This window comes from Molossus molossus, unplaced genomic scaffold, assembly GCF_014108415.1.
Source record: "Molossus molossus isolate mMolMol1 unplaced genomic scaffold, mMolMol1.p scaffold_m16_p_8, whole genome shotgun sequence".
Lineage (NCBI taxonomy): Eukaryota > Metazoa > Chordata > Mammalia > Chiroptera > Molossidae > Molossus > Molossus molossus.
This window is the reverse complement of record NW_023425402.1, coordinates 45,380,328-45,404,737: the sequence shown is the minus strand read 5'-3', so window position 1 is coordinate 45,404,737 and position 24,410 is coordinate 45,380,328. Positions and strand designations below refer to the sequence as shown.

General features: G+C 38.5%; 1 protein-coding gene across 2 annotated transcripts in view; it reads left to right on the top strand.

Moving 5' to 3' along the window:
* The window catches only part of UBE3D (ubiquitin protein ligase E3D), a 102,698-nt gene that overhangs the window by 40,851 nt on the left and 37,437 nt on the right, over positions 1 to 24,410 (top strand). For both annotated transcript variants that reach the window (XM_036249301.1, XM_036249302.1), the window contains exons 7-8: positions 851 to 959; positions 4,393 to 4,556. In XM_036249301.1, coding sequence (XP_036105194.1) covers positions 851 to 959; positions 4,393 to 4,556 — 273 coding nt within the window. The remainder of the gene's footprint in view (positions 1 to 850; positions 960 to 4,392; positions 4,557 to 24,410) is intronic.

The window sequence follows — 24,410 nt, the reverse complement described above, 5'->3', positions numbered from 1 at the left end:
ATTTGGAAATGTTAGTTGGACCAGCCCACACATGTAAAAGACTTGAGGATTTATTTATGGTTTGCATACATAATATTATGGACAAATGTGCTCATATAAATCTAAATCAGAAAGGATTTTTGTTTCTTTCTATGTGCCAAATCGCCATGATCTTATAGCCTAATCATCAATAGGTTTTTGAATAATTATTCCTGGTTGTAATTTGACTTACTTAATATTTAAAACATGGGTCCATTTTCAAATGACTCCTGTGTTTCGTTTTTAATTTGTTTTTTTTTAAAGGTACTTAGCCACTAAATCCATTAGTGTTTCTTTTCTTTTAATCGTTTTAGTTTGCAAACAAAAATTAACTATAGTATATTTTAGTTCATTATTGATGTCTAAAATTTATGGCAATCTAAATATAACCTTGAATTTTATTCTCCTATAAATACTTTAGTTATGTACCTAAGATCTGACACTTTGAGGGGATCCAAACTGAAATATTGTAGATAATACTGCCTAATTTTGGAGAGGAAATATCTCACCTTTTTAAACTTAGTTTAATGTGCTACAGCACAAATGGAACACTGACTTGTCTAACATACAGTTTCTTATTCTGTTAGGTTTGTGGTGGAAAATGTGTTAAGGAGTGGAGAATAGGATATAAGAAGACTAGAGCAAACACAAATACATTAAAATATATTAAAATCCACATTAGGACAGGTTTCAAGGGAAGGGGCAGCATATAGAAAAGTCTGGCATGCGTATGCCTCTACCTTTTAGGTGCCCTGTGGGCATTTTTGGCTCATCTTGTCAGTGAGAGTTATTATGAGAGGCACGTTGTGAAAATTGATTTCTGTTCAAACAGGTCTCAGTTTGTACAGAGCATTATCGCCCAGTGTCTGGTGGAACTCTCCTCTGCTAGAAGCACTTTTAGATTCAGTATTCAAGGTCATGACGGCAAAGCGTATATCTTGGTAAGAAATTATTTCAAAACTCACCCGAGGATATTTTTCCATTGATTTTTAGGTAGAATGGAAGGGAAGGAGGGGGAGAAAAAGAGAGAGAGGGAGAGAGAGAGAAATATCCATTGGTTGCCTCTTTCATCACCCACAATTCAGGTACGTGCCCTTGACTGGGAATTGAACCCACGACCCTTGATTTGAGGACCAACGCGTTGACTGCTGAGCCAAACCACCCAGGGCTCACCTGGCTTTTTGTAGCTGTAGTAATCCAGTTTCTCAGAAATTGTTTAGTTTTTGTCATTCCTTTTTCTTAATTCTCAGGTCTAGAAAACAGTTGATTTAAAAAATGAATTTTTAATGTCAGTTTAATTCACAAATCAAACACTGTTCATTTAATAACAAATGATCAAGTGTCGCTATGTGCTAGGTACTAGGGGTATAGAGAGAAATATAACCTGATTGCTTCTCTGTAGAAGCTCATACCAAAAAATAAAGTTTTTCACTCGGTTTTGAGTGGCTTTCTTAGTCAGTATAACACAGTTCTGTCTCTCACTTTTGTTTTCTATTTGATACTTTTATGTATTTTGTTTGTTTGTTTGTTTGATTTGTGGTAAGAACTTAGCATGAGACATACCCACTTCACAGATTTTTAAGTTCACAACACAGTATTGTTAATTATAAGCACAGTGTTGTACAGCAGATCTCTAGAACCTACTCATATTGCCTAACTGAAGCTTTATACTCTGATTAGCAGTCCTCATTTCTCCCTCCCCAGCCCCTGGCAACCACCATTCTACTCTCTACTTCTGTGAGTTAGACTAGTTTAGATCCCTCATGTAAATGGGATCATGCATTATTTCTCCTGTGTCTTGTTTGTTTCACTTAGCATAATGTCCTCAAGGTTCATTCATGTGGTTGCATAGTACAAGATTTCCTTCTTTTTTAAGGCTGGATAATATTCCATTATATATATGTGTGTGCCACGTTGCTTTATCTGTTAATTTGTTGATGGACATTCAGATTGTTTCTACATCTTGATTTTTGTAAATAAACTGCAGTGAACAAGGGAGTGCAGCTCTCTCATCAAGATCCTGATTTCAACACTCGGATGTTTGAAAAGTAGTGCCAGGTTTTAGAAAAGAGGCTCTGCAGTTAGCAGAATCATCCCCTACATGTGTCACAAGCATCTAATATTATACTGTTTCTGTTAAAAAATAATGTTCTGCAGAAAAGAATTTGAGACATTTGTGTGAAAATCCAAGAACCAAGGCCCAAGTCTCTTCTCTGCCTTTTATTTGTTTTATTCCACCAGTAAACATATATTGAGCACTTTTTAATTGAAAGGCACTTTTCCAGGTGCTCAAGGTAAAACAAAAGTGCCTTCAAGGAATTTTAAAGGTAATAGGGAAACAAGGTAGCTAAAAGGAGGGACAGAGGTGAGATTGTTATTAGTGTGGCTTGTAGTTGGCCATCCATTAGGGCCACCCCACACTCCTGTAATTCCAGATGATTTCTATCAGAAGCCAAATACAGTATTTTCTGATTGAAGTTGATACTAAGTACACCTCACAGTCATAGTCTAAAATCAATTTTAATTTTCTTTTAGTGCAAGGTTTTCAGCTTAAAAATCCAGAGTGAGAACTTTTTAAACCTACTACTAATAAATAAAAATTCTTTTTTTTGCAAAAGCAATACATTTTTGAAACACATTCAGACAACATGAAGAACATAAGAGAAGTATTAGTTCCCCTGTCTGGTCCCCTCTTGTCCTGCTGTATTTGAAGGTAAACATTATTAATGGTCTGATATGTGTGCTTTAGCATTTTCTCCCTATCCTTTTATAGCTGTATGTACATACACTCAAGGGTATTTGTCAGTTTGTAAAAAAACAAACAAACAAACAAAAAACAACCAGAATCATGTGATTAGCATTTCTCTTGAGCATGCTTACTTCACTCAACAGTATGTCATGAGGATTGTTTCTTGTTAGTGTAAATGTAGATCAGACTTTAATGACTAGACCTCCATTGTATGGCTATTAAAGACAGTGCTGCAGTGAAAATAATCTCTGCACATGTATTTTAGTGCTTTGGAAACGAATATTTCTAGTCTAATAGAGTATTAGAATTCTCTGATAATTATCAAAAGTTGTACTAATTTATCCCTTATAGTGGACATTCATGGTGCCCCACCCAGATCCCCTTTTCTTGGCCAGGCCATCTATTTCTGAGCTCCTGAGTGTGGGCTGCTAATGGCTCACAGCTGCTCTCTTCTCCTGGGACTTGTGTTAACCTAACAGGTGCTGCCTTGAACAGGGAGTTTCCTGTCCTCTGCTGTCCCCCACCCAGACCTGGTCATCCCACTGCAGTGATTGGACCCTGAGGTACAAAAAGCTGGGGGGATAAACTGTAGGTATGAGTTCCCTGTGGGATCAGGCTGAGCCACGCTCCAGCTGAGTTCACATCCTTGCCTGGCTCCTTCCTCGGCCTTATCCTGTTTACCTGACTCCCTTTCTCCTGAGAGTGGTCCTGATTCAATCACAGGCATCCGAATCCCCAGACACTCTTCCACCTGCAGTGTATGGGAGTACCCATCCAAAGCCCCCTTCTGACCTGGGGGTTATCAGTCTTGTATGTGCCCATCTGATAAGTGAAAAAGGGTGGCGTATGAAATTTGCATTTCCTTATTACTAGTTATATTAACATTTTAATATCTCTATCACTTATTTCTTCTGTTAATTCTGTTTATGTTCTTTGCCTGTATTTCTATTGGGCTGGATTTCTAGGAGTGCTACATATAATAACTGAGTTATATGTATCAAATACTTATTTCTAGCTGGTTGTCTTTTTTCTTTATTATTATTATCATCATCATCATTATTGTTATTATTTTAAATTGATCTTTATTGTTGAAAGTATTACAGATGTCCCTCCTTTTTCCCCCCATTGACACCCACCCCTGCCTTCACTGCACTGGTTATGTGAATATGCATATAAGTTCTTTGGTTCTACCCTAACGCTAACCCTCCACCCACCCCAAGGTTATTCTTTTTTTTTTGAATCCTCACCTGAGGATATTTTTTCCATTTACCTTCACATAGAGTGGGAGAGAGAGAAACATCGATATGAGAGACACACATAGATTGGTTGCCTCCCGCACGACCCCGACCAGGGCCGGGGACCGAGCTGCAACCAATGTACGTGCCCTTGACCAAAATCAAACCCCCGACTTTGGTCTCCCGGCCAACGCTCTAACCACCAAGCCAAACAGGCCAGGGCTCAAGGTTATACTTTGATTTACCTTCCTTGAAAATTATATAGATGATTCTCATATTTTTCTGATATTTTTATAGTTTTGTTTTGTGTTTGTTTTTTTGAGTGGTGATATGAGATATGGATAGGGTGGTGATATCCTTATACTTGGACTTTTCTCTCCATATCTTTAGCTATGGCTTTTAAACTCAGACAGTTTGGTGATTGAATCTTTGGGAAGTTCCAGAAGTGTCAAAAAGTTTCCCTTGTTGGAAGACATATCGAAGGCGGATTCTAGTTCTGCTGGGAATGCTGTCAAAGTCCTCTACCAGCCATGCATCAAAAGCAGGAATGAAAAGTAAGTTGTGCTTTTGTCTTCTCACTCCACGTTATGTTTTCATTTCTGTTGCATGTTGTTGTTAAGAAAGCAATGAATTCAATGCTACTGTACCACTTCCCAACGTGAAGCTTGTTGGAGTCATACTCCTAGATGTTATGCTTTCAAAGTAGATTGAATTATTACAGATGAGTCATGCTAATGTGCAGAAAGCTTGCTTTTACTGAAAACAATTGGTCTTTTCTTGTAATCTCAGCTGTCTGTACATATGGCTGTAGTACTAAATCAGACTCAACAACTATGAATATTTACTGATAAGCGCGTTCCAGGCATTTGGGATGCAATAGTAAATAAAATACAGTCCCTGCCTCCTGAGGTTGCCATTCAAGTAGGGGGAAGTCAGATCATAAACAAAACAGACAAAAAAAAAATCAAACATTAATGTGATTGTTACCATGAGCCCAGCACTCATCTAAGTGCTCCCAGCTCATTTAGCCTAGCAGCACTCCTGTGGGGTAGCTGTTATTATTGCCCACATTTAGAGATAAGGACACTAAGACAGGTGTGAATGTAACACCTAGTGAAGCAGAAAGCTAGGGGAGGTGGTCTGGGAGTGGGGGAGTGGTAGGATAGGTGCAAGAGGGTTGCCATTTTATATTGAAAAGTCAGAGACAGCCCTCAGAATAAGGTGATATTGGAAAACTTGAAAGAAGTTAGTGAGTGAGCCATATCTGAGGGAAGGGCATTCCCATCAGAGGAAACAGAAAATGTTCTTACTTGAACAGATTGGAAGTTCATGCTTGTCCTGTACTCTAAAATGGGTTCCATCAAATTTGTACTGAGAACAGAAAGATCCCAGTTTTTTTCTGGAAAGTAAATAAGAAATTTTTTTAAAGTATCACTTGACTTTGAATTATGCAAGCAGTATAACTCATAAAATATTCAAACAGTAGAGACAAATATGAAAATATGGAAGTTCTCATTTTTCTTTCCAGAAGTAAAAAGTATCTTGTGTATCCTTCCTCTCTTTTCCTATTATCTTGTATTTTAACATAATTTTAATGATACATGTATATTTTTTACACTTTAAAAAAAAAACACACTGTGTCTTGGAGATTCTGTCCATGTCAGTGCTTGGCATTTTATGAAATGGATGTACTGGAAATAACTTAACCATTTTTCTTTTGATAGATATTTGGGTTGTTACTTTTTTGCAGCTGTAGTTAGTATTACATTGTGTGTGTGTGTTGTACATTGGTTTTGTGATTATGTGTACTATTTTTGTAATAAGGATTTCTAAAGATAGAAATGCTGAGTCAAAGGGTATGACATTTAAATTTTTGATAGATAATATCAATTTGTTTTGCAGAGAGGCATTACGAATTTATATTCCCTCCTCAAGTTTCCATAAATGCCCGTTTCCCTACACCCTCACTCAAACTACATTTTTGCCCATCTGATGACAGTCTAAATGAAACAGTTCACCTGATTATTCTTGTATTCTACTGGGGCATGACCAGAGAATATGGCTTATGTGTATTTGATGCTTTGGGGCCTCTGTTGAGCTGTGTGTGTGTGTATATGCATGTGTACGTGTGCTGATACATAGTAAACTTAAGCTGTCATTGGTTATATTGTTTATTGACTAGTGTGGGTATATATGTATGTCTGTGTGTGCCTTTATATATTTAGATTTATATAGTCAAGTTTTAACACCTTTTTTACTCATCTTTTCTATTTATTTGAAATGTGGATTTTTCAGAAGGGTATGTTAAATCTCACTGTGATTGTGGAAAAGTCATTTTTAAAAAAAATTTTTAAATATGTTTTATTGATTATTATTATTATTATTATTATTATTTTGGTTTAGAGAGAGATGGAAACATCCACATGTGAAAGAAACATCAATAGGCTCCCTCCTACATGCTCCCTACTGGGGATCGAGCCCGAAATCTGGGCATGTGCCCTGACGGGGAATAGAACTGGGACCTGTCAGTCCATGGGACGATTCTCAGTCCACTGAGCCACACTGGCTGGGCTCTTCTGGTTTTGATATCAGTTTTTGCATTATATGTGGGGTGGGCAAAAGTAGGCTTACAGTTGTTTGTATAGAAAATAATACAATAATTAATAAACAGTTATAGAAGAATAAACTGTCTCGTGTACTTAAAACTGTAAACCTACTTTTGTCCAGCCCTGTATTTTGAAGCTCTGTCATTAGATACATTAAGATTTGTGATGCCCTAGCCGGTGTGGCTTTGTTGGTTGGAGCACCATCCCAGACACCAAAAGGTGGTGGTTTGGCTTCCTGGTCAGGGCACATACCCAGGTTGTGAGTTTGATCCCCAGTCAGGGCATGTGCAGAAGGCAACTGATTAATGGTTTTTTTTTTCTCTCTCTCTCTTTCTCCCTCCAAAATCAATTATAAAAATTACATTAAAAAAAAAAAAAGACTTGTGACATGACAATGAAACTCTTTAATTCTAATTTACTTTCTTATTTAAATTGTTGATTTGTTATATCTTTTTTCATTTCTTTTTTTTTTTTTTATAGATAGAGTAAGAGGGAGAGAGAGAGAGAGAGAAACATCGACGTGAAAGGGACACATCGAGTGGCTGCCACCCGCACGACCAACCAGGGCCGGGGACAAACTGCAACCGAGGTACATGCCCTTAGCGGGAACCGAACCCGGGTCTCTCGGGACCACAGGCCGATGCTCTAACCGCTGAGCCAAACTGGCCAGGGCTCTTTTTTCATTTCTTTAATTGTACCTGTCATGCTACTTTATCTTAGGTATATGTCTTGTTACCATATACCTTGTATATTGTATGTAGCTGGATATTTCAAACTCCAATGTGATAGTCTGTCTTTTTTTTTTTTAATTTGATTTTATTGATTTTTTAGAGAGAGAGGGAGAGAGGGATAGAAACTTCAGTGTGATAAACATTGATCAGCTGCCCCCTGCATATCACCAACCAAGGATCGAGTCCAAAACCTGGGCATGTGCCCCCACCAGGAATTGAACCAAAACCTCTCAGTCCATGGGATGACACTAAGTTCACTGAGCCACACCAGTCGGGCCAGTCTGTCTTTTAATAGTGAATTTAGTTCACATTTATTGTGATTATTGTTATAGGTGAACTTAGTCTGCTGTCTTTTGTATTGGTTGCCTTCTCTGTGTCATTTCTTTCCTCTGATGATTTGGAAATAAATATTATCTATTTCAAAATTATTTTTAGTGGTTAACCTTAATCTTTTTTATCCTCACCCGAGGACATTTTTCCACTTTTGTTCAGATAGGGTGGTGACGGGCGGGGGGCGGAGAAACATCTATGTGAAAGGGACACATTGAGTGGCTGCCTCCCGCATGACTCCAACCAGGGCTGGGGATGAATCACAACCGAGGTTCGTGTCCTTGACCGGAATCAAACCTGCGACTCATTGGTTCATGGGCCAACACTCTCACCGCTGAGCCAAACTGGCCAGGGCTAACCTTAAATTTTTAACACACATACTTAACTTTTTTTTTTTTCTTTTACTTCCAAGATCTGGATTTAATTAGTATCCATACTCTTGACCAGAACAAGAGAAGACTCTTAAGTAGGTTTTACATGTCTTATCTTGCTCCCTGTCTCACCCACTCTCTCCCCTGTGTTGAGATTATTTGTGGTTCTGATGATGGTGGTGGTTTCTTCTTGAAAAAGTACCCAGGCAGAGCCCTACCCCACTGGCTTACCTCTTACACTTATGCATTATGACCATATGTGTTTTTATATTTTTTTGTTTAAGTCTATTTCCATAAAAATATTTATGGGTTGATGTTTTAAAATATTTGCAAATAATAGTTTATTGTATTATCTTTCTGCAGTTTTTTTACTCAATATTTGTTGTTTCATTGTTTGATTTGAAGAAGTATGCTCTTTAGTATTTTTTTAAAACTTGGACTGTAGTCAGTCCTTGAATATCACAAAATTTCTTATACCTATAATACGACTCTGAAAACCCTTAGCATTTTCTCTTTATCTTTGGTTTTCTAAGATTTTGTTTAGATGTATCTAAACATAAATGTTTACTCACATTTTCCTTTTATGTCATAATCTGTTCTTGTTTTATAGAAGCAACATTTTCTCAATATAATGAGAATAATAATTATACTTAAAGTCTTTTGTTTTCTCTATTAACTCTTTTTCCTGGATGTTAACTCCTCTCTTTGAAAAGAGACATTGTGTTTGGTATTTCATGGAGTTGCTTTTCCCAAATGTTTGATGATTTCATTAGAATTCCTCTACCATGAGAGCCAGGAGTTTGTCTGTCTTGCTCATGCCTACATCTTGGTGAGTTTTTGTAGAAGGATCAAAACATACAATTTAGGTTTACAGTTGACAAAACATTTGTTAAATGAACTGTACATCGTCTTCTGCTTATCCTTGCATTTGATAATTACTGTTCATCTATCACTGACTGTGTGTTCTTGTTACCATAGCCTGCCTTTATGGATTAGTGAAAGAGAACTTAGAGGATATGCTAGTCCGGATGTACCAGTTTGTCTCTTGACAACTTTTGGGTATTAAGAAAAAGGAAGTGTGAATAGATTTAGTTATGGTGGTGGATCTTTCATTCATTATTATGAAGAACCTTTACACTGCCTTTCTTTTTTTTAATTTATTTTAATTCTCACCCGAGGACACTTTTTGCATTTATCTTCAGATAGAGCAGGAGGGAGAGAGGGAGGAAGAGAGAGAGAAACATCGATGTGAGAGAGACACATCGACTGGTTGCCACCCACACGACCCCAGTCTGGGGTTGGGGACAAATTGCAACCGAGGTATGTGCCCTTAGTGGGAACCAAACCTGGGCCTCTCTGGTCCACAGGCTGACACTCTAACTGCTGAGCCAAATCAGCCAGGGCTTGCACTGCCTTTCTTGAAGAGTGTCACAAGGATCAGTGCACCTGTCCCGTTATTTCATTCATTCCTAACAAACCCCTGTGATGTTGGAAATATAATGACTATTATAGGTTGTATAGGTTGTGTTCTGTTATATTTGATTAGTGCACTTTTTTTTTTTAACTTCATATGTTTTGAGGATGAGTTGATATCCAATAAATGATTTGATGACTTTAATTTGTCTGTTTTATATAATTACTTTTGTTGTGCTTTTCCTCCAGCTACTGTTTGACTCGGTGCCCCCCACACCCCCAAAGGTAGGAAGGGAATTTTGCCAAGTAGTGTAAGCATCCTGTGAGTTACTTACTTTTGTTTTCTAAGGACGTTAGTTTCTTTCTTTTTGGGTATGACTGAGCAAGCCGTAGACTCCCTGGTATATTTTTGGCACATTGGTTGGTGCATTAAGTATTTTAGTCCAATCGGCAAGAAGTTTTTCTAGTGGAAGTATGGATTGCCAGATGGCAGCCTAAAAGAGGAAAATAGCAAATATAACTATGGTTTTATTTCCTTGATCACACACAGAAAAGTGGCAGGTAATATTTTTAGAATGTTCTTTCTTTCTAGCAATAGACACACATGCCTCTTAACATTTTGAAGTCTATTTTTTTTAATCTTTCCTCCCATCGCCCACATTTATCCTACAACTCAAATTCTTTAGATTACATATCAGAGTTCAGATACTAAATATTAACTTTTGAGCTCTGGACTTAAAGTTAACTTCTGTAGCCCTGGCCGGTTTGGCTCAGCGGTTAGAGCGTCGGCCTGTGGTCCAGAGAGACCTGGGTTTGGTTCCCGCTAAGGGCGTGTACCTCGGTTGCAGTTTGTCCCCAGCCCTGGTTGGTCGTGCGGGTGGCAGCCACTTGATGTGTCCCTTTCACATCAATGTTTCTCTCTCTCTCTCTCTCTCTCTCTCTCTCTCTCTCTCTCTCTCTCTCTTCCTTTCTCTCCCTCCCATTCTACCTGAACAAAAAAATGGAAAAATGTCCTCGAGTGAGGATAAAAAAAAAAGTTAACTTCTGCAGTTTAATTCTGCTAATTCATCAATTCACCTGTGTCCTCATTCTCTAGTCTTGGAGTAGTTTTCCCTTCAGAGGACATTGACAATGTCTGGAGACATTTTTGGTTGTCACAACTTGGGGGAGGGGGCTACAGGCATCTAGTAGGTAAAGCCAGGGAAGCTCTTAAACATGCATTGGAGAGCTCCCACCACAAAGAGTTATCCAACCCAAAATGCCAATAATGCCGAAGTGGAGAAACCCTGACCTAGATTATCTCCTAAAATCCAGCTGTGTCTATTTTGTCCCTCTGGGTGTCAGAGTCCACAATTTTCTTGGAACTGTATTTAGGCCAGCAAAGAAGAGAAATTTTACTGTGGCATGAGCCAAAGTCTCTATAATCTTACTTGTTAACTTTGTTTACAAATGTAAATGTTTATTTACATTTTTACACTTTTTACACTTTTCTCTTTTTCTGTTAGGGAAACAAAGAATAGATTTATTTTTGTTAAATGATGAAGAATTTTATAGGTATAAAGTCGTTTGTTCTCATACTTTAAAGAGAAAAGAACTTAGGGAATGTAATCATTAAGTGTAAATAAGTATTTTTTTTTTCAAAGTTAAATTGAGTCTCCTTCATTGCGTAAGTTACACAAATCTTAGTACTGCTGTTTGTTCTCACTCTTTTCAAAAGATATTCAATTTAAGAATCCAGAGAATTTGAACCTAGAAGATCTATTCTAAGCTCTGCTATTAATAGCATTTTCTTGCAAAATATATTGAGGGAGGAAATGTTGATGATATGTTATATTCACCCCTAGTTTTAGTAGAATTTAGAGATTGCATCTTATAAACTAACTAGGTTTCTTTCTGTTGGCTATATATAGGTAATTATTACATTTAAAACAGAAGTGTTATTTTTGCCTTAAGACAATCATCATCATTATGAAATAAAAACAAATATAAACCACATCCATATACATTTCATGTGTGAAAATAGTATTAGTGGTTGTTTTTATTTGTGAAGTTCTATTTTTTATTTCTTTATTTCAGTGGGAAGTTTGAAATTCTATTTATCGTGGTAAAAGCTGCATAACATAAAATTTGCCATCTTAACCATTTTTAAGTCTACAGTTCAAAATATTAAGTATATTCACATTGTTGTAAAAGAGATCTCCAGAACTTTGTCATCTGGCAAATCTGAAATACTCTTCCCATTAAACACACCTCTTCTCTCCCCACTTCCCCGTTCCCTCCTAACCACCATTCTGTTTTTTGTTTTTAGACTATATTAGTGTGCTAGGGCTGCCATAACAAAATACCACAGACTAGATAGCTTAAACATTAACAGAAATTTATTTTCTTGGACTTCTGGGAGCTAGAAGTCCGACATTAAGGTTGTGTCAGGATTGGTTTCTAATAAGGCCTCTCTTCCTGACTTAGAGATGGCCACCCTCTTGCTGTGACCTCACATGGCCTCACTTGCTCATGGAGAGAAAAGGAAAGTGACAGTGATCTCTTATGTCTCTCTTCTGATAAGAAGATAAGCAGTCATAAGGTTAGGGTTTCATTCTTATGACCTTATTCAACTTAAGTACTTCTTTAAAGATCCTATATTCAAATGCAGTCACATTAGGGGTTAGAGTTCTACCTCTACTTATATTTAACATATCAATTTTGGAGATACTTCATGTAAGTGAAGTCATATAGTATTTGTCTCTTCGTGACTGGCTTATTTTGCTGAGCATAATGTCCTTAATATTCATCCACGTTGTAGTATGTAACAAGATTGCTTTTCTTTTTAAAGATGAATACTTTATATTTATGCCACTTTTTGTTTATCCATTAATTTCTCAGGGAATATTTGGGTTGCTTCTACCTCTTGGGTATTATGAATAGCACTGCTCCGAACTTGGTTGTACAAATATGTTTTTGAGACCCTGCTTTCAATTCTTTTGGATATATACCCAGAAATGAGATTGCTGGGTTATATAGTAGTTCTATTTTAAAGTATTTGAGGAAACATCATATTGTTTTTTATGTGATTGCAGCATTTTATAATCCCACCAATAGTGCACAAGTGTTCTAATTTTTTCACATCCTCAACAACAATTGTTATTTTCTTTCTTTTTTTTGCATTTATCTTCAGACAGAGCAGGAGGGAGAGAAGGGGTGGAGGAGAGAGAGAAAGAGAGAGAGAGAGAGAGATTAATGCAAGAAAAACACATCAACTGATTGCCATCCACATGACCCCAACTAGGGCCAGGGACAAACTGCAGCCCAGGTATGTGCCCCTAGCGGGAACCAAACCCGGGACTCTCTGGCCTGTGGGCCAATACTTTAACCGCTGAGCCATACCGGCCAGGGCTCTCTCTTTCTTTTCTTTTCTTTTTTCTTTTTATAGTATTCATTTTAATAGGTGTGTGATGGTATCTCATTGTGGCTTTGATTTGTGTTTCTCTGATGATAAGTGATATTGAGCATCTTTTCATATACTTGCTGGCCATTTGTATATCTTCTTTGGAGAAATGTCTATTCAAGTCCTTTGCCCATTTTTAAATTGTTTATTTGATTGTTTTGCTGTTGAATTGTAGTTCTTTATATATTCTGATATTAATCCTTTATTAGACATATGACCTGCAAATATTTATTGTTCATTCCTTAGGCTTCCTTTTCATTGTTGATTGTCTTTTGGCACACAAAAGCTTTTAAGTTTGATGTAGTTCCACTTGGCTATTTCTACTTTGATGGCTGTGTTTTTTATGTTGTATCCAGGAAATCATCACCACACTCTGCTTAATTTTGATGCTCTGTATCTGATGTGGCAGAGACCATCATTGCCTGACAGAACTTGGAAATAAAATTAGGTGGTTTTAATTTTTTTTTCTTATGTTTTTATTGATTTGTTTTTTAGAGAGAAAGAGAGAGAACCATCCATGTGAGAGAGAAACATTGATCAGCTTCCTCCTGCCCCCCCCCTCCCCCCCACTGAAGATTGAGCCTGAACCCAGGCATGTGCCCTGACTAGGAATCCAACAGGGACCTCTCAGTCCATGGGATGATGTTCAATCCACTGAGCCACACAGGCAGGGCAAAATTTGGTGGTTTTGAGGAGACTTAGAGCAATTTGTTCTTTTGATTGATTAAAAACATAAAACAAACAAAATGTTAATTTATGCTACTTTTATGTCCAGCAGAATATCCAATACTTGTTTTTTGATAATTGCATAATCTGCTAAAATACTTCACCCTAATTTGTTTGGATAGTGTGTAAATATGTTGCTAGAATGAGTGAATAGGTGCCACTAGCCCCTAAAGTATACTTTATGAAATCATCTCAATTAAATGTCTTCTACTTCCTCACATAGGAGTTACGGGAAGACATTGTCAGTGCATTCTAGGTGGGGACATTGATTTTGCAGAATACAATAGATTTAAATTTCAGATATCAATGTCCAGATCTTATATTTTATAAGTGAGGAACTGAAGGAGCAATAAGAAAAGTAGGTAAAGTTAGTTTGTTAGTTGGTGATAGAGTCAGAATTAGAGCCAGGTTGTCATGATTCCAAATTCAGTGCTTTTTTATTATATCATATAGTCCAGTCCCTCACTATAAAATTTTAGGATATCTGGAAATGTCACTATAAATGTATATTCTTCCTCAAGAGCAATTTCCCTAGAGTTTAGAATGTCAGCATTTTGATTACTCCCCAGAATATACTGCTTACATACACTATACTCAGTGAATATTTATACATCTTAATATGTAACATCAGTAGCAGAAACTTCTCATTTCTAGTATGTTCATGTCTGATCTGATAGATCAGAATTTAAGGATACAAATGTGATTTTTTTTTCAGCAGTCTATCTCTGTAGCTTTTTAGAACAGGAATTTATTGAAAGGAAATTAATCTAAAAATACAGGAATATAATCAGATACCTCTGGCTTCGTTGGAAAACACTTTTCACATATTTGTCAGCTAATATCACATTATCACCAAGGCACATTCATCTGGAGGCCAATCATCATTTCAAACACATTTTATTTGGAATTCCTATATTATCCATGAATTCATTTGTAATCATTAAAGAATATGCAGGAAATGAAGCCATAACGTATAATAAAAGTGAGCTTTTTCCTGTAGATTCAGTCAAAACAGATTTTCTGTGAAAAACAATTTCTTGGGATGACTTGGGGGGAGGGGGCATCAGGTTTCCTTCTGAGGAAAGAATGTGACAAGTACAGTCATGACCTGTGAGGGCAAAAGCAGGGAGGAGACAGGAATTGGTGAAAGAAGGAAGGAGAATGCATACATTAAATTGTTTCTTCAGTTTTCTGACCATGTGTAGGTATTTGTAGGAATCAGACCTAAATTAGTAGTCTTAACCTTTTACATCACAAGGGCTTGGGTTTTTCTTTCCTCTTTTTCATTACCTCCTACTATACTTGGTATTGTATGTGATCCCAAAGCAGAAGAACTAAGAGTTCTGCCTTAAAGAACTTACAGTAGAGTTAAGGCAACATGGTAAATGTACAAAAAAAAAAAAAAAAAATTCTTTCAAAAGAGCAAACTCTACATATATGCTGAGGAACAGATTTTCATGGAAAACAATATTCTTTAGCTGAACTGAAAGAAATAGAAAAGGGGTCGGACATACTCTTCTTCACTCCACCACACCCAGTAGAAGCCGGACCGGTCTGAGCAGGGAAAGCGTGCATGTTTTCAGATAGTGCTTCTAGGGAGCTCCGTAGGCGGCGGCTGACCTAGTGTGGCATATGGCTCAAAGGGGTTGGAGCATGGGTGGGGGGCAATCTTCTACTTGTAGAAATGCTGCCCTTTATCTGTTTAACATATTAGGTTCTCCTCAAAAGCTTTTGTTTGGAGAAAGGGTTCCACAGCTGATTAAAAATAAGTTTGAGAACCACTGTTCTCTGTGCTTAGCATTTCACAAGACTGTGCTTGAATTCACTGGCTCACAGCAAAGTTACTACTGAGAAAATCAACCACATGAGATAGTGCTAATTGTTAGAATGGTCTTCCTTTAACTGAGCTGAAATCTGCCTCCCAGAAACTCTCATCCAGAGCTACCAAAATTAATCTGCTGCTTCTTGAAAGTGAGAGCTCTTCAAATATTCAAATAATATGACACTCCGAGATTTTCTCTTTTCCAAGTTAAACTTCCTCAAAGGGAATGCTTTCAAGCATCCCTTTCGTTGCATAATCTCTTTTTATACTTGATTCCTTTTTCCCTTACCGTCCTGATTGCCCATAAAATGTTGCCCAGCAAGCTGTCAGCTTTACATAGGTGGGATAAATTGGAGAGAAGCTAGAGCTAGGGATTCCTCCTTACCAGGCTGTAAGGTAATTGTAATGTAATAGGAAGAAGGTGTTTTCAGTAGTACTAGACAAGAGATAGTAAATTTCAAGAATCCATCAAATTTGTACATAAAACAGGAAAGTTTTCAACTTCAGATATTGAAGGTATTCCTTTATTCATTCAACAAATACTTGTTAAATGCACAATACTGTGCTAGGTGCTGGAAACACACCGTTGAGCAAAAGAGATCTGATGTCTTGCATCACAGACCTTAGGGTCTAGTGGGAAGGGCAAAAAAACATAACCTTGCAACCTGATCAGTGCTACAACAAAGACCGACATGGTGCTGTGAGAGCAAGCCATAGGGAGAGAGCACCCAGGCCAGGACAGGCTTCCGGGAAGAACTGATGTTTGACTGGTGTCTGGAGGATGAGAATGAGTTAACTGTGTGAAGAGTCTCCAGGCAAGAGGAAGAGCAATACAAAAGGAACTGTGGTGGGAGAGAGCACAGCCAGTGAAAGGGATGGGGAGAAGGCCAGGGTGGTCCTGGAGAGAGTGGGGATAGGTAAGATGGAGCCAGACCAACTCAGGATCCTAAAGGACAATTTAAAGAGTTTTTTCCTTTGTGTTTATCCTAAGGAACAGTAAGGATCTATTATTAAATGTTTTATTTAGAGGGAAAGATGAGATGGTTTAATTTATACTTCAGAAAGATTACTCTGGCAGCCATCTAGAGAACCATTGGATATGGTAGATCAGATAGGAAGCTATTGCAGAAGCCCAGGAGAAATTATTATAGTGGATGATGGCAGCTGAGATATATTTGAGAGATACTTCGTAATATTGCAGTGTTTGGTGATTGATTGCATTTTGGAAGTGGACCACTGTTTACTGGGATAAGTAATATTTAAGAAGATCAAGTTTTAAGAGAAGATCATGAGGTTCAGTTTTATACATGTTGAGTTAGAGGTACGTCTGAGTCATTCAAAAAAGTGTGGCTCAGTGAATTAAGCATCATTTTATGGACTGAGAGGTCCCGGTTTGATTTCCCAGTCAGAGCACGTGCCTGGGTTTCAGGCTCCATCCCCAGTAGAGGCAGCCGATCAATATTATCTCTCTTTTTCTTCCTCTATCTCTAAAAAATATGTAACAAATAGAAAGTTAATACATAGACTTGGAGTTCCGATGAAAGATTTGGGCTGTATTTGTAAATCTGTGAGTCATCTGCATACTGGTTGTAATGCCAGTCAAGGGCATGGGTGAGATATAGTTGAATTTTCTGAATAAATGTATCTCTGGATTGGAATGAGGTTTATATAAACACTGTAGACTGTCAGTCCTATTTTCTTTTCCTTGCGAGTAATAATTTTGTGTCTGTGCATCTATGTAGTCTTCTCTTTTGTAAGCTTGATATAAACCCTCTCCTCTTTAAAGTCTTTAAGGATGATTATTGTGGTTTTAACAATCTAATAATAACTAATGGTTGAGCTTTTATTAAGCATCAGCTGTGCTAAGTTTTTAAATACATATATCACTAAATGCTCATCACAGCTCTGTCGGGAGGTGCTCTGGTTCCCATCCTTTATAGAAACCAAGGTTACTCACCCAGTGAGGCCCAGCTGAGATGTAGTAGACTTAGGATCCAAAAACATGTCTGCCTTGAAAACCCTTGATTGCACCTGCCACATGTGTTTCTTGTGTCGGGATTTGCAGAGTAGCATCTAAACTGCCTATGAAGCAAAAATAATGGTAGAAGTGATTTATTTACTAAGCACTACTTTTGGACTCTTCAGATTTATACCATCAACTCTCCTTCCTGTAAGCTCCCAAGTAGGAGTTACTAATCCAATCTTTTTTTTTTTAAATCTACCTAATGAAGCCTAAACCTGGCTACTGCTTCTAAACCTAATTTCAGCATCTACTCTTTTTTCCCTGCTGGTTGCAAACCCCAGTCTGAGTTGTCTACCCTCAAGCCCACGTTAGTTTATTTCCCTATCACCATACACCCATGAATGGCTTCAAGCCACCGTAACCCTTTGGGGACTGACCCCCACCCCACTCTTTTCCACATTTAATTCACGTGCTAGGATCCTTTGCAAATATTTCATGTTTTAATTATTCTTCACATTGAGTTCTTATTTGGGCCTCCTCCTTGATTTGCTTTCCTGGGCTTTTTTGGACCCAATTCTAATATCTACTTGTACACTCACTGTGCCCTTTTCCCAGTGGGGTAACTGACTTAGTCATTGTAAAACCTCCATGTCCACCTTGGCTTACCAGCCATTTTTTACCTCTTTGATGAAAGAATCTGGTCTCTGTTTAAAAATAACTGCAACAGGACTTCCGGTCAAGATGGTGGCGTAGGTAAACGCGGTATCGCGTCCTCCCACAACCACATCAAAGTTACAACTAAACTAAAGAACAACCATCATTCAAAACCGCCTGAAATCAAGCTGAATGGAAGTCGTACAACTACGGAACTAAGGGGAAAAAAAAAGCAGCTACATCCAGACCGGTAGGACGGGCGGCGGCGCGAGGGGGGGCGGCGGCGGCGCAGCGGAGGCGGAGCGCGCAGCAGCTAGACGGGCTGGTCCCACACCCAAGCGTGGTGGATAAAAATCAGGAGGATCCCGCGGCTGGGAAGGTCCTTCCTGAGGACTGAGGGGTCCCCGTCCCACACCAGGTGCCCCGTTCAGGGTTCCAGTGCCAGGAAGAGAAGTCCCCATAACTTCTGGCTGGAAAAACCAGCGGAAACTGAGGCTCAGGGAAGCTGAAGCGGCTGGAGCCCCAGGCAGCTCCTTAAAGGGCCCGCGCACGGACTTATCGGACTCTCTCCCTCTAAGCTCGGAGGGGAGGCAGCTCGAGGGGCACCAGAGACATACAGGGAAGAACTGAGCTGTTTGGCACTGGAGCGAGGGCTGGAGAGGGGGCTTCCTCGGGGACAAACGTGCTGTCAGAGGCCTTTGTTCCTTTGGTGAGCCCTTCCCGGGGGCGGCAGACAGAAGCCATATCTGGGACTCCAGCAACCTGGCTCACACTGGTAGCCCCGCCCTGCTGACTCCCTGAGGCCCCGCCCCGCCCCCGCCCCACACAACTTTCAAGCTGGTGCCACTTGCTTAACCATAGGATTGGCCGGTCTTGGATCCTGCTTCAGGTTTTTCCTAAATTCTTTCAAACAAGCAGCACCGGGTCTCAGCGAGCCCCATACCTCTCATTAAGTAATACACAGAAACAAACACAGGGAGGCAGCCAAAATGAGGATACAAAGAAACAGGTCCCAAATGAAAGAACAGAACAAAACCCCAATAAAAGAACTAAGCGAAAGGGAGATAAGCAACCTAACAGATACTGAGTTCAAAATACTGCTTATAAGGATGCTCAATGAACTTAGTGAGAACCTCAGTGAACTTAGGGAGGGCATCAAGAGCATAAAAAAGTACCAGTTAGAAATCATGGATACACAGTTAGAATTAAAGGAGGCATTAACTGAAATAAAGAATAATTTACACAGCTTCAATAATAGAGTATGTAGATCCAAGGAGCAAACCATCGATTTGGAATATAAGGAAGCAAAAAATCCCCAATCAGAAGAGCAAAAAGAAAAAAGAATCCAAAAAAATGAGGATAGAGTAAGGAGCCTCTGGGATAACTTCAAGCGTGCCAACATTCGCATCTTGGGGGTGCCCGAAGGAGAAGAGAGAGAACAAGAAATCGAAAACCTGTTTGAAACAATAATGGCAGAAAACTTTCCTAACTTGGTGAAGGAAACAGACATACAAGTCCAGGAAGCACAGAGAGTCCCAAACAAGATGAACCCCAAGAGGCACACACCAAGACACATCATCATCAAAATGCAAAAGGTTCAAGACAAAGAGAGAATATTAAAAGCAGCAAGAGAAAGGCAGCTAGTTACCTACAAGGGAGTACCCATTAGGCTGTCAGCTGATTTCTCAAAAGAAACTTTGCAGGCCAGAAGGGAGTGGCAAGAAATATTTAGAGTGATGAAAACCAAGAACCTACAACCAAAATTGCTCTATCCTGCAAAGCTGTCATTTAGAATCGATGGACATACAAAAACTTTCCCAGACAAGAAAAAGTTAAAGGAGTTCATCACCACCAAACCGTTATTATATGAAATGATGAAGGGTCTTTTTGAAGAAAAAGATAAAATGTATGAACAAACAAAATGGCAATGAATGCATATCTATCAACAATGGAATCTACAAACAAAATGAACAGGAAGAACAGAAACATTCTCATAGATACAGAGAACATTTTGTTGGTTGCCAGTTGGGAAGGGGATTGGGGGAATGGGTGAAAAAGGTGAAGGGATTAAGAAGCACAAATTCATTGCTAGACTGACAAACCTCAAAGGGAAAGGGGTTGGGAGGGTGGGAAGAAATAAACCAAAGAACTTAAATGCATAACCAATGGACACAGACAATAATGTGGGAAAAGGTGGGAGGGGGGCGGGAGTGGGGAGGAGGGGGTCAATGGGGGAAAAATGTGGAACATCTGTAATACATTTTACATCCAACAATAAAGATTTGGGGAAAAAAAAAAAAAAAAAATAACTGCAACAAAAACAGAACTTTAGGGTAGAAGATTGTTTAGAAATGTCTTGTTCTTTTTTTTTTTTTTTTACAGACAGAGTGGGAGGGAGAGAGAGGAAGAGAGAGAGAGAGAGAGAAACATCGACGTGAAAGGGACACATCGAGTGGCTGCCACCCGCACGACCAACCAGAGCCGGGGACAAACTGCAACCGAGGTACGTGCCCTTAGCGGAAACCAAACCCGGGTCTCTCCGGACCGCAGGCGGACGCTCTAACCGCTGAGCCAAACTGGCCAGGGCAGAAATGGCTTGTTCTTAGCAATTCTTACATAAATAGTACTTAAGATGCTTATTGATATATTTAAATTAAGGTTTGCACATAAGTCAGCAAATGTGTTCTAGAAGAAAAGAGAGAACCTAGAACAAGATTAAAGTAAACATGCTGTCTTTTAGTTGAAATAGTAGTTGTGGAAGTTCGTGATACAGTTGTAGAAATGTATTTCTTAAATTTGATAATCTTACCTGGCATGGGACTTCAGCACACTGAACTAAGGCAGTCAGTCACAAGAATGATTCCCCATCTGTAGTTGGGAGTGATTGTTAGGGCATTTGATATGTCAGGTCCTGCAACACTGGAGGCACTAAGTTGTTGAAGGACATTTAACATTTTATATTGGGAAGAGTGTGGGACTGGAGTCAGAAATGCTATCTAGTCCTAGGTTTTCCATTGACATTGACTAGCTATATTGCCAAGCCAAGTGTTGGCCTCCCCTCTGGCCCTTAACTTCCTTATCTTTGGGATAGGTATGCTTAGCATTCTGTAATTCTACAACTTTGGAACACATAAGCATTTTAAAGAGTGTGATCTCAAACTCTTTATTGTGTTTAGTTTGTCTTATAAACTAAAGGCTTAGTTTTCTTTTGCTACAAGTATTTAATGAATGCATTGCTTAGCCTCAAATTCAGTTCAACAGGCATTCACTTAGACTTCCTGTGTTTAAAATCAGCTTAGAGATATAGAAGATAATGTAAATAAGGCGACATTTTAACTTCCAGAGTCTCAATGTTTAATCACGAAAACTGACAAATTATATAAAAACTCTAGAAGGTACTTGCTTATGTCCTATGATGAACAAACAATGGGCCCTGGCTGGTTTGGCTCAGTGGATAGAGCGTTGGCTCATGGACCAGAGAGTCCCGGGTTTGGTTCCCGATAAGGGCATGTACCTTGGTTGCAGTTTGTTCCTGGCCCCGGCTGGGGTTGTATGGGTGGCAACCAGTCGATGTGTCTTTCTCACATCGATGTTTCTCTCTCTCTCTTCATCCCACTCTATCTGAAGATAAATGCAAAAATGTCCTCAGGTGAGGATAAAAGAAAAAAAACAATGGGCTTTCTAATTAATTTTAATTAAGAAAAATTTTATAGATGAGGTGACATTTGATCTGAGAATTAAGAGTAGAAAGATAATGGGAACAGGAGGTTGAAGAGGAGACAGACTGAGCAAAAGTAAGAAATTGAAAGATGTATTTCCTAAAATATATTTCAAAAGATATTAATAGGGTTTTCTTTTCTTTTTTTTTTTTTTTTATGGGAGAAAAAAGATGCCATAGTGAAATAATACTAAATGAGGTAGTTACTGTACAGTAATTGGTACTTATTGTTGTTATCATTTTTATATTAAACAAATTTGTGAAGCATTGGGCTCAGTGAAACTGTATATAGGTATTTACTACTATACTGCTCAGCTCCTTACTATTCTAAAGATCATTGTGAATTGCTAAGAGGAACATGCAGTACTTAGCACTTAGGAGTCTTATATGATCTCAGAACCTTTTTCATGGGAACTTTAGCACCAAAGATACACTTTTGAGAAATTGCTGAAGAAGATTGCATGTAAGAGTGGAGTGGAGTGAACATAGCAAGAGAGATCTTCTGATATTAATTGAACCAAAGTTGGAAAAGAATAGTTTAAGAAAGAAAGAGATTGGAATATGTATTACACATACAGAAGCCATTTTCTATGTCAGCCAGTAGGTGTCAGTGTATGCCCAGTATAGCTTGGTTACATCCAGCAAGGGAATGGATTATGGGAGGGTGGTCACATGTTGACAATTGCTGAGAATGCCTGTACATCAAAGGAAAGGAATTCATAAGAGAATTTATATTTATTTTCAATTTTAAGGTTAATATGTTTTAAACGACTTAAATAATGAATTATGTTTTGCTAATACTGTACATGCACTCATAAGTGCCCTTTTGTACACACAGATAAGGTGGAGGGTTTATTTATTTATTTGTTCATGCATTCAACTAATAGTGTGGCAGATGATAGGTACACATTACTGAACAAAACCTCCAAAACTCTTGTTCTTGTAGAACATACAGTCTAGGAATGGTACTAATCTATATCTAGTTATGTATTTTGAAGAACATCACCACTTACCTAGTGACCACATGAAAAACACCCAAAAGGCAAAGTTAGTTTTTAGTAAAGTCCTCAGAGACAGACTAACAACAGATCTCATTAAAAAAAAAAAAATACGTTTCATTGATTGTTTTTAGAGAGAGAGGAAGGGAGAGAGAGATAGAAACATCGATGTGAGAAACATTGGTCAGCTGCCTCCTGCATGCCCCCTACTGGGGATCGAGCCTGCAACCCGGGCATGTGCCCTGACTGAGAATCAAACCAGGACCTGTCAGTCCATAGGATGACACTCAATCCACTGAGCCACACCAGCCAGGCTAGATCCCATTTCTTTACTTTGGAAATGTGACCTATAAATATTGGAGGACTTAATTGACATCTTGGAATATTTATATTCCATCTGTGCATGTTTGCTCTGAAATCTATTGAAACAAAAAATTTAATTTAAAAAGTTTAACTCACAACTGTGTTTATAATGAAGATCTTAATTTTTTATTCATGCCCTTGAGACTTTTTCAGGTGACACTAATTAATGCTAATGTGACAGGTACCTCTAAAACTCTCTAAGACCATATTGATTATGCCTAGCAGCTCTCCCTCCTGAGGCTGTGTGCTTGGCAGGTTCATAGATACTCAGAGCCTTGGTGAAAATCTTGAGGGAAAATTCCAAAAGTTGGGAATTCAGGAAATATTCAGGGGAAGAAAGTTTTTTCCAATCAGTTTGGAAGGTAATTCTTAGTTAGGAATTGCTAGGTTTTTCTTTTTAAATTTTTAAAATTATAAGTCTTTCTTATCCACAAAATTTATTCTTTCTGCCTTTTGAAACAACATCTTTCTTAGCCAAAATTTTTGGGGGCAGAAAATTTACTTGTGAGCTCTGGAAGTGTGGCTCAGGAATCATCATCCATTCTTCATGTTATAGTTTAATTCATTTGTGCAAGTTAAATAACTAAAAAGTCTATTGAGATACTTCTAAAAATGGTTTGCATAAAATTCATAAGACTATTATGAAAACTACCTGATCCCTACCTAATACAGTGTATTAAATGAGTCAGTGATGGGCATTTATTTATTTAGCATGGTGCTAGGAACAATGACGTATTCCAGGAAGATTAAATATAACCCCACCTTCTTGGTAATATTGGGTTTTTGAAGGGGTGTGATTATTTTAAAGCATGTCAACAAATTCCTTGTTCCTCCCTTTGAAAGGTAGAGTTTAATTCCTCTGTCCCTTGAGTGTGGTCTGGCTTTAATGAATAGTGGATATAACAAAGTGTAAATTCTGAAAATAGGTCATAAAAGGCACAGTGGATTCTACCTTGGTCTGTCAGATCACTTGCTTTGGAGGATCTAGCTGCCAGCATGAGGACAGTGGGGCCCCGGTCCAGCCTTCAGCATGAGGACAGTGGGGCCCCGGCCCAGCCTTCAGATGACTGTAGCCCCTACTCTCATCTTGACTGCAATCTCTTGGTAAACTCTGGATCAGAGCCAACCTAGATAAATGGTTTCCAGATTCCTGTCCCAAAGAAACTGAGATGTTTGTTATTTTAAGCTGCCAAATTTGGGGGGACTTGTTATGTAGCAGTAGATAACTAACTCGAGAAAACACAGAAACAAACCTGGAGTCCTTGGACATA